Raw genomic sequence first — 12,192 nt, forward strand, 5'->3', positions numbered from 1 at the left:
TACTAAAAAAGAACTATTAGTAATAAAATTAGTATTATAAATTAACTATAAAGTATCCTTTGAAATAGTGATCGAACGCTGACATACATGTTGTTTCAACTAGGAATCGTTTTTCATTCAATGGTATTTATTTTTAAATTTCAATCAAACTTAAACAGATCCACAGATCACAATCCACTATGGTGTAGACCACAATCTAGCTCTTAGAGTATATTATATTTCATTGACGTAAATACTATAAAGCCAAGTGACCTCTTTGATTTTTACGTTCATTGTTAATATATTATTTTATTATCCGACTAGTGTTTGGTTGTTTGGTTATAATATTATATGATAGGTCGTTGGGGGAAGAAAATAATGATTCTTTTTCGATTTTTATACCATTGTATAGAGTATTTCTTTGAGCATTTCTTTAGGCGCATCTGATCGGTAATATAACTATTAGTTATCACGTTGTACGTACATTCATAATAAGTTACAAATCAAAGCAAAACATTCTCCAAGTGTCTTGAACCTACTGCAAAGTGACGTTCTATATAGAATCCAAATTATACATATAATCGATGATTTTAGGCAACGTGAAACGTTTAATGGGAATTAATGTACTTTGTTAAATGCATTCTGGGGCAATGAGGAACCATGACGTTATCTACTATATAGTCTATGTCATCGCCAAAACGAAACAAAATTTATTATACCTAACATTACAACCTGTAACTGTTGCTACAAAATGTTATACCAGTATGTACAAATTATTAGAGAACAATTATCAGAGGCGTAGATAGTATTTTTTTTATTTTTTTTATCTCGTAGCGGTTTTTAGTCGATCTGGTATACATGACGAATGCATATTAGCTATATAAGATTTATAACATGTATGAGTATATCGTGTACCTATACGCATTGCAGTTTTATGCAGTTAAACAAGAATTACACGCCACTAAAACGATAATATGTGTACAAGTATGTAAATATGTATTTTTGAGTGGATTTTATTAATTATTTATTATTTGTTAATTTACGGTTCTAGCCGAAGGGGTGTCCCTCCTCCTAAAATTATATACGTGTTATATGTGTTGAAAATTATTGTTATACAAAGATGTTGCAGATCTCTTGGGACTACATCATTTAAATAATTGGCGTTGTGTTTCATCCCCTCAAAGACGGACGTTTTTAAATAGCTGGAGTTCTTCCTGCAACCTTGAACAACTTCCTATACACGTCGTATTCGACTCTCATCTTTCAATACCGATCGCATTCAATTTATAGGTAGATATAGGTACCTACTTAAAATATGTACTATTATAAGTTAGTATAGTATATATAAATGAATAATATAATGTATTGTTTCGATATAATAATTCTATTGTCTACTAATAACAATGACGAAATCAATTTTATTGATAACATTTATAACATTTATAATATATATTTATGTGTGTGTGTGTGTGTGTGTGTTACAATAAACTAAAAACAAATTAGGAGGTACTTATATATATACACATTACCTACATACAATAATTCGATATATAGGCAATACTAACACGTCTTAGATTTATTTTAACAAGAATTTAAAATTAAATGTTAATACGTATAATATATGCATATATAAATATGAATTCGATATGTATACAGTAGGTATATTTATAATATACTTTATGTACATGTTTATATATATATATACTATTGCACTGTATTGCGAATATTATATGTACCTATAAATATTTTGAAATATGTAACTACAGTTCAATCGGATACAAATATATATATATATAATAATAAAATATTATCAGCGTAATTCCTGAGCATCAGTTGTTTGTAATACAGGTATACGCGTTTATACGTACGTGTATTATTATCATACGTATAAACATTATAATATTTTGTTCGCTTGAAGAATGAATGCGGTCCGCGATCGAATGCAATGTCAAGTGTAGGCGTTCATCATGACTTGCGAAACGTTCACATCCGAATTTTATATTCTACCCGTGCGCACCTATACGCGATATTATACACGCATACACAGGCATAACATATTATTGTGTATACCCGGTGTCTGCGATCGTACACGAGCCAGACTTGTGCAGAATAATAATTGTCTTTTGATTATTTTAAGACCGAAATCATTACTATATACACACTTTAGAATATAATAATATGGTATTATATGGATGAGCCCTCACGACAACGGACTACGATAAGTCATCTCGGGTGACGTAATTATTTTATTTTTTTTTTTTGCGCTCATGTATTCATAAGCTCAAATTTCTAATGCTCAACCAATATGATTCCAGTTTATTATGTGTTTATATCCCGAATATTTGCCCTTTGGTTTCACCTATTGACACAGCTCTCGAGCGTCATGCGTATTCATTATACATAATACATATATATATCGAATATTAAACACGTCATATTCTATATGCACAGTAGAATGATTATAGCTACACACACACACACACACACACATATATATATATATATATATATATATATATATATATATGGCGCATGTTGTATTCATAATAATATATACATAATATAATATCATATATTATATGTATAATAATACACTCTACGCGTGTATGTGCGATTTATGCAATTCTGTAATAATAACTGTTATCAAATATTCATCTATATGTCTATAGCGGGTTGGTACCTATACAATGTAATATATAATTTGTATACTATATATAGCTTTAGAATATTCGATGTTTCCGCATAGGTATATGGACGGTGCACCGTGAGTAAAAATGAATAAGTGAATTTGACAAAAAAATGTTCGGTTATGTATACGTTACCTTGTAAAAAAAAAATTTTTTTCTATACGTAATTTTTATTATATACCTACAAAGTACAAACACTTGATTTTATATTTTTTTCTTATTAAATATCAATGAAAAATAAAAAAGACATTATAGTTATAGTAGTTATACACATAACATGTATATTGCTACAAATGATGATATATTAATTTTTCGTTTCCTGAAAAGTAGTGATTTTGCAGACTTACTTGAATCGTCCATATTATAATATATTGAAGCAGTTGGGATTTGAACGGTCGTTCGTATTGCGTTCTCAAATGTTCGGTATGTGTCATTAGTCATGACATATTCATATTAATATAATATATAGGTATACCTATAAGTTATTATTTAATATTTTATTGCACATACTGTCATTCTGACGCACTTGACAAGCGTATGTTACTTAAATTCATCTATGTTATATTTTATAGTACGAGGACTGGCTTGCGTTAAATTTTATATGCTAATACATAATACGTTGGTCTATTGGATTCTAAAATAGTCTAATATAATAAGATACCACAGATTGAAACTAAGATTTTTTTTTTTTTTTTATTATCATTATTTCATATTTTACGCGTATTTTGAATTCATATATAAGCATAGATGAACTTTGCTTATATATTATTATCTGCAATATAATGCAATTTGAATATTGGTACGTCGGTATATATACCATATTATATTATTATATCATCCTGAAAATCTTAAGTTTTGTAGCCGCATTGAGAAACGGGAGTACATCCTCTATTAGCCAGTTAATGTTATACAAACACTTGAGCGTATAATATAAATAGTTATAAGTCTATAATTATAATACCATAATAAAAATAACCAGATAATAAAGTTGTGCGTGGTATGGCATTTTATGATAACTAAAAAGTGTATTTTAAATTTGATGAACTATAGTTATGTTGTTATTAAATATACTTTATTATATTTACATTATATCTATATACCTACATGGTTTCGTATACCATATATTATTATAAACCTATATTTAAGTTTTTTAGAAATATTTGACGCTGATATTAAGTCACCATCAATTTACTTTGTCACACAACTTTAATTATACACTTATACGCGTCAATATAGCAACATATTATTCATTTTTCATTTTATATTGTGTAACACTATGTGATGAGTCTAATGAAGACGTATAGATAATTTTAAGTTATGCAAAGTTTGTTTAATAACTAATTAACTGTTGATTAATAAGATAGGTACATAGAAAAAGTAGTTAATATAGTTATAGATTATAATTATTTACGATATAGATATATTATATACAACTGCATATGACTATTATAAATTATATAATCATAATTTAATTATTACGTATATATAGCTTTGCATATCATACTCTAAAGTTCATTTATAGTACTTACCTATGCTATTTACCTATACCTGCTTGCAAAAAATAATGGCATATTATTTAATCACGAGAAAAATTATATAGATTATATAATAAGTGATGGGTATATCTATGAACTTAAATCATTTCATTGGCACCTATATACATACCATAATATATATATATATAAGTATCAATATCCTATTATATCAACCTTAAAATCGATAAATGCTATTGGCTAAGACTGAGATTAGGTATATTATATTTTTATAGATAAGTATAAGCTATGTGAATATTTTCTCCTATACCGGACAGCGTAGTTCAACATTAAAACCATGTAGGTACAGTCGTTCGGAGTTAACTGGTGGTTTATGTGGCGATTAATTTAACGTTAAAATGATACATAATATGATGAATGGTTCTGAGCGCGTGCATTTGTGCCGTGTGTCGTGTACTGCAAACAATTTTGAAGGTGTTATAGTATTTGATAAAATTTAGTGTATGCATAGTAACCATAGTATATAATATTATGATCTAAGGGCTAAAATATTAGTTCGATATGTTTTATATTACAGTGGTCGCCGCTTATTATAATCACGGTTAATGTTATCAATCGTTTATTGTTATCGAAAAGTGTAAGTACGGGCCGGATCTATACTTATATGTGTAAATTATGTCGGTTTTTGTAATCAATACGCCGCATAATATTATCAGTTTGAGTTCATAAAATCATAATTTTGTAACATATAGGTACAATCAAATTTTTTGTCGAATGTCTCATAATAAAGATAAAAATTGTAATAAAGATATAAATTTTAGTGGTGTACATGCATATTATTCATATTTATTTATTTACATTTAATTTTTTTTTTTTAATTTTAAATTTCCAATTTATACCTACATATGTACTTTATTTATAAATAAATAATAATAAGTAAAAAAATTATATTTTTATTTACTATGTATTTAACATAGATTTTATTAATTTTTATAACTTTTTTAACTTTCGTTTAATGTTATCAATCGGATTATGTTATCAGTTATGTCTCGTACCAAAGTGATTATATTAAGCGGCGACCTGCACTGTATTTATAGATGACATTTATACATTTACCTATACATATATATATATATATATATATATATATATATATATAAGGTATTACGATGCTAATGATGCTATCACAATACTGTCAAATAATTTTTACTCAAAATATTTTTGTTTTTTTTTTTTTGTCTTGGTACCTACATATAATTATTATTAATAATATTATATAAATTATATATACAGATTACAGGTATATATATCTTTGAAGATTTTCGCAAAAATTCTTTTAATTCTCGGGCGTATAAAAATAATATTTTATGCGTTTCCATGTTTTATATTAACCGTTACTTTTTTTTTTGACCGCTGTGGATATTTACTTTTTATTTATATACCTACTAATTATATAAAAATTTTTATTTATTTTTACTTTAAAATAAAATAATATTTATATCCTTACAATAAATGCCACTAACATAAAATATGTACTTGCGGTTTGTATATATAGACAAACAGTAAATATATATACATATATTTGCATACATATTATAGGTATATATCTACCAAAATCTAACAAACGATTTAAATTTTTTTGCAATGTGTCATTACGAGTATACTATCACTATTTCCGTTAAGGTGTGTTATACTATATTATAATAGTGTCTTTAATAGTAGGTATTATATATATATAATACCATAGTCTATGATGTGTATAATTTATTGATGTATCTAGTACATGAATGTAGAATTAGGTTCTTTCTATATTTATACCTATACTGAAAAATAATGCACATCTATTTAGATATTAGATATTATAGCAGCGTATTCCTCTTGCGAAACAACAATACAATTGTAACTTTTAAGCGTTGCAATTTTAAATAGAAATAAATAATAATATATTAGATTTTGCACGGAAAAAAATAAAGGTTTAACCCAACTATTTAAATGGTTATTTTAATCGTATTTTCAGGTTAACATAGGGACAATCTATAAGAATAGTTATAAATAATAAATTGGTTTAATTAAAAATATTTAGCTGTTTCAACTTTGTATTTAGTTGCAATTTCAATAAAACTACTGCATTGTAGGAATTAAACAATATAGTTATGTTTACTATTATATGGGATTGTTTTACCTAAATATTATAGTTGGTTCAACCAATATATTAGATTAGATAATTAATAAAATCAACCTGTTTTACTATCAACGTAACTCAACTGTTTAGTTAACCTGACTTTAGTTTTATTTTATTCAACCATGCATAATAGTTAGTAAAAGTAATGTTTACTATATATTTATTTAATCTAACCTATTTAGTGGATTACAATTTATTGTTTGGATTATCAAATCAACTAAAATGTGTAGTAGTCCCAACTTTATTTTTGTTCTATTTAACTTTGTGTAAAGTACTAATGTTACAAATTTATTACAAGGGTTACATTATATATATTTATTACATTAGGTACCTAATACCTATAATCAGGCAAACCAAAAGTATGTACCATAATGTCCATATGTTAGGTATATTTACATTATACTACATAGGTAAATAACTACACTTGACAGTCGTGAATCCAGAAGAATTTACTACTGCACTGTAGTAATCATTCATAGTTGTTAAATATTTATTAGTTACCTATCTTTCATATAATACTAGGGTATACAGTACACACATAGTTATTTACTATTTAATTGATGAATGATACTAATTTGCTAATATTAGGAAATATCTTGGAACAAATTAAATAAATAAACAATATAAATATATTAATTAAGATTTATTTAAAATATAAAAAGAAACAAAATAATGCATATAATAATATACAAATAATTAAGACTTAAACACTATATACATGGTTCCATTATTATTAGGGGAAGATGTACATGGGTTTTGAAAACTTGGTATATTATTAAATGATGTACACAAATATAAACATGATGTTAAAGTAATCTCCCAGGCTTGTACATGATCATCAAATTTTATTGTTTCATATTTATGGTACAAAAAAAAAGGATTATTATCAACAATAAATATATATATTTAGTTAGACCAATAATGGGAATATTTTCAAAATCAAGTACTATTGACATATTACAAGCATAGCGAGTTCCTTTTGTTTTGAACCATGAAATATAGCTACAGTTATGTATGTCTAAATTATTAAAGATTACTCTAGAAGAAGAGTCTATTTGGGATTTAATTTTATCTATTGTGTATTTTGATAATTTTATAGTATGTCCAATGTCTATGGTAGAAGAAAAACAATTTTTTGATAAAAATTTATAGGTAAGTTTTAACTGATGTTTGTTACTTAAAGTCAAACAAATATTTTTCCTGCTAGTAATAGCATTAGCATTTATTTTAAATTCTCTATGTTTCGATTCGAAACGCATAGACCAAATATTTATTAAAGGTCCAACTTCATTCATAATTCTTGGATAGTGTAGTAAGTGATGGTGTTTAGGTTTTAAATTACAATTAAATAATTTTAAATATAATTTATGGTGCTCGGTGATTAGAGTCTTCAGTAATATATGATATTCTTTTTGAATATATTAAGAAGTAATAATATCTATAATTTGTTTTAAAATCACAAAGGACTTGCCAAATTTCAGACGATTTTGGAATTAAATCTTCTATTATTTGGCCAAAAAATTTAATAAAACAAAACATTTCACTGGCTGACATCTTTAATTTACCTTTTTTTAAAAATTCTAATATCATTTGAGGACGGTTTTGAATGTCAATTGGTCCATAACTAAAATATTGGATTCGATTATTTAAGGTATTCAGGGAAAAATATTTTAAATCATTAATAAATGCTAATAAAATAAATGACAAATTATAGTTACAGACACCTTCTGTAGTGTAATAAAATGTATATTCGTATTCACATCACGCGACATTTAGCAGAAAAAAATCACACATCGATGTATGTAGATAAATAACAATAAAATGAACTAGCGATTCTTAACCTGTGGTCCGCGGCCCCCTAAGGGTCCGTGATACTCATGTCGGGGATCCGCGACGACTTTAACACATAACATACGTCAAACGTGGCATGAGTACATTATTATAATATTGTTGGATTTTTATTTATTTATTTCATGTAGGTATGTATACCTATTTTATAATATAAAAAGATATTATATATATATATATATTTATAAACATATTTTAACTTATTTAAATTATTTTTTTTATGAAAAATTAAGTGTGAAATGTAATCATTATAAACTTGGTTATGAGAATATGAGATGTCTATTGTAAAAAAAAAAAAAAATTATTTAAAAAGATTGGTAAGTGGGTCTGTGATTTCTAAAAACCTTTGATCAGAGGTCCGTGATCTATAAAAGGTTAAGAACCGCTGCAATGAACAATAATATTGTTTCATATTGGTTGAAGAGTTTTTTATGCGATAACTGATAATTAATATATAAACTCAATATATCAAATGCCGATGAATATTACATTAGACATTAGGTAAATATAATACGTATATATGCACACGGCGACAGACCGATGCGCATTACAAGATTGCAGCCCTTAATTTGTATTTTTGATTAACCCTTTGCAGACATCGTAGTAAACGTGTGGAGATAAATCGTTTATTTTTGTACAACGAATTGCCGGCATGGGTAAGCACTAAGCGCTTAATAGTCTTGTAGTAAATTTTAGTTTTTCCAATCTATCATATCGCCCTATTATATTATATTGGGACACAATGCGTACGACCACTTTTCAAGGCGATGACGGGTAATAATAATCACGACTTCCGAAACAATATTAAAACGTCGTGTTATACGTGTATATAGTAGGTACCTATGTATAATATGTAATATATATGTATATTGTATAGGTATTAGGTATACTTGCGATGACCGACCCAGCAGCGATCGCGGAACTACAGCGTTTCCCGTGTAATAATACATTAACTGCAGTAAATCACGGTGATTGAATTTGCGACAACTGCAGCAGCAGCAGCAGCAGTAGCAGCAGCAGTTGCAGCGGAATGCGCGCCGGGAAACAATACAGGTAGCCCCGCGGTATCCTGTGCATTATTTATCGTAATATTATTATTATACCGCGTAAACGATTTTCGTTTTTATTACAAATCAATTACGGACCTTACAACGGCGATATCGCAGAGGAGGGGTTCGCGTTGTCCCACTGGTGTGCCGATACGCCGGGGCCACGCCCATTTCATTCATGATGCCCCACAACATCGTCTCCGGCCGCCGCCGGTCCGGTTCACGGGGGCCGCCGCAACCAGTTCGAAAACCATCGTCGCGGCACACGAACTATACCGCGCGACCTGTCCCGCCGATGAATGATAATAAAATTAAAAATAAAAATAATAATAATTTTATACGAGGAAAAAATGACAAAATAATATCGTTATTGTATTATTATTGTATCGTCCGCGGGTTTTTCGTGCGTTTTTCCTCCACGACATATTGTGCAGTTTTATTTTATTTTTTTCTCAGTTTTTCGCATTTCGTTCGCACCGACCGAGGTTTTTAAATAATAATTTTATTATTATTATTATTTTTTTTTTTTTTTTGGTCACGTTTTGTTTTTTTTTTTGTGTTTTGTGTTCGTTTAATCGTTTTTGCTCTTGTCGCGTCTATCCGTTTACTCGTAGTACACACTGTTCGTTCGTTTTCGAAAACGGAAAACAAAAATAATTCGTTATCATTTTTCTTTCGACGTCTCCGATACATAAAGGTACAGTCTACATGCTAGACGCTTTGGACTCCGTCGTTTCGTCCGTAGCATGGAATTGTCCTCGGTGAATTGTTCGCCCCGAGATCAAATCGTTCCCGACTCTTGTAACGGCAATAATTGGGCGAACGAACAGTTGGACTTTAATTGGCAAATGCAGGTAAGTCACGAGCGCACAGCGAATTATTGCTGCAGTATAGCCTATTATTTATAGTTTATACCTATGTATATACATGTATATTATACACACTATTACACAACTCGACTATATTATTATGTATACGCTACTGTCGGGTGATGTTTTACAAACAATTTCCCGCTAGACGAATCGCGATTTTATTTAGATTTACACCAAGATAATATACTGTGTATATTATAGTAGATCGTTAAAACCAGCGTGTTTCCATTTGATTTATCTATTTAACTGGTAGGATATCAACCGGTATAGCGCGCGAATAAATGACGTACCTACTTATAGGTACCTACACGGCTACGTGTATAATATCATCAACTTGTGTTACACTGTTTTAGACAATGTTGGTCATTAGTATCTATATACATAGGTACGTAGGTATTACGTACTTTTTTCTTTAATTTATTAATTGTTGCCGTAGAGCTTTTCTACTTTTTTTCAATAGAACAAATTCAATGTAGTACGCGTACCGATATATGTCTAAATTGTTTACATAATACCCGTATCTACTTCGTGATGTCAATAATATTGATAGTAGTAGTTGCTATAGCTATAGGTATACTAGTTCTGGTAAAATTTCCATTTTGCGAAACACATTCTTTCGGTCACGTTTTCATGATGTACCTATACTATACAAATACTTACAACTGATATCTATAAATGGATAATTGGTTATGTTAACATTAAACTGGATTTTAATAAGTTTATTTGATGTGCATTTTCTAAAAAACAAAATGTTTAACAATTTGTAACAGTAGTTTTTTTAATTTTATTTAATCACAAATAAATACATATAAATTGAAAATTAAGATTATTTTTATATAATATAGTTTAAAATGTCAAACATTTGATGTTTTTAATAAAACTATTTTTATAAATGTTGGTATATACATGGTGCTTGTAGGTTCCTTGGAAAAAACTTTTGTTGGCTGTTTAATAATATATTTTACGAAACATAATATAATATAATAATTGTCTTTTATTGATTAAATAAACTAATTGACTAACAATTATTATTTAAAATTTCAATTTCATTAAAATATAATGTACGATTCGAGGTATCTATATATATATATATATATATATATCCTATACCTACTTCTTGATATTTTAATAATATTATCATTTTAGCTTTAAAACGTTCATTTAAACTATACCTGTTTTTTAAATGTAGTTTTAGTGTAAATAATATCTAAAGTAATTAAATATTTATGTACAATATTATAGTACCTAAAGTTAAAGCTGGTGAAGTTTTAAAGTTTAGATATTATTTATTGAAGTACATGATAATATCTTAAATTGTTTCATTCAAATAAAATAATTTAAATTGATTACAAATATTCAAATCACATAATATAAATAAAATATTTGAACCTTACATTACTTTAATTTATATATATATGAAAAAAATAATAGCTGTTATTTATTGTATTTGTATATAAGTTTCTGTCTTATTATGTATTCATATAGCAAAACATTGCATTTTATGCGTTTATATTGGCATGTTTTTTTCTTTTGAATATTTTGCTTTTGTAGCTATACATATAAATTACAACGAATTTATTTTAAAATTATACAATGATAAAAAAAAATAAAAGAATTCTACCAACACTTTTCAAAATTATATCCAATATTTTGGAAGCAATGAAGAATATTGTACTAAACTAATTTACTATTCACAACTCACATGATTATTTTTTGTGTAGGCATTGTTTTTTATAACTTACATTTTGTACAATCATCTGAAAAATAATTGTTTTAGGTATATGACTGTTTATAATATTAAATATTATACTACAGAGTGTACCTATTCTAATGTCTAAACATGTTTTTAGTAATATTTATAGTGTTAAAGTTATTTACAATTTTTTAAAGTATAATATATGATAGATATGTAATTAAAATTATTAAAAAAAGATAAATGTTCTATTTAACACTTTTATTTTTAATTACAATTAGTATTATTTATATAATATGCACATTGCAAATTGTAATTTTGCAATACATATTACTAAATTACCTATACCTTATTATATTATATATTTCTGATATAACTTATATACCGCG

At 27.2% G+C, this 12,192-nt stretch overlaps 1 protein-coding gene across 1 annotated transcript in view; it reads left to right on the forward strand.

Moving 5' to 3' along the window:
* Positions 1-9,499: 9,499 nt before the first annotated feature.
* The window catches only part of LOC112603773 (zinc finger protein 442-like), an 88,315-nt gene continuing 85,622 nt past the window's right edge, over positions 9,500-12,192 (forward strand). The window contains exon 1 of the mRNA XM_025352509.1: positions 9,500-10,092. Within this exon, the coding sequence (XP_025208294.1) occupies positions 9,985-10,092 (108 nt within the window). The 5' untranslated portion in view covers positions 9,500-9,984. The remainder of the gene's footprint in view (positions 10,093-12,192) is intronic.

Source organism: Melanaphis sacchari, unplaced genomic scaffold (assembly GCF_002803265.2).
Source record: "Melanaphis sacchari strain LSU unplaced genomic scaffold, SCAv2.0 Contig1112_pilon_pilon, whole genome shotgun sequence".
Taxonomy (NCBI): Eukaryota; Metazoa; Arthropoda; class Insecta; order Hemiptera; family Aphididae; genus Melanaphis; species Melanaphis sacchari.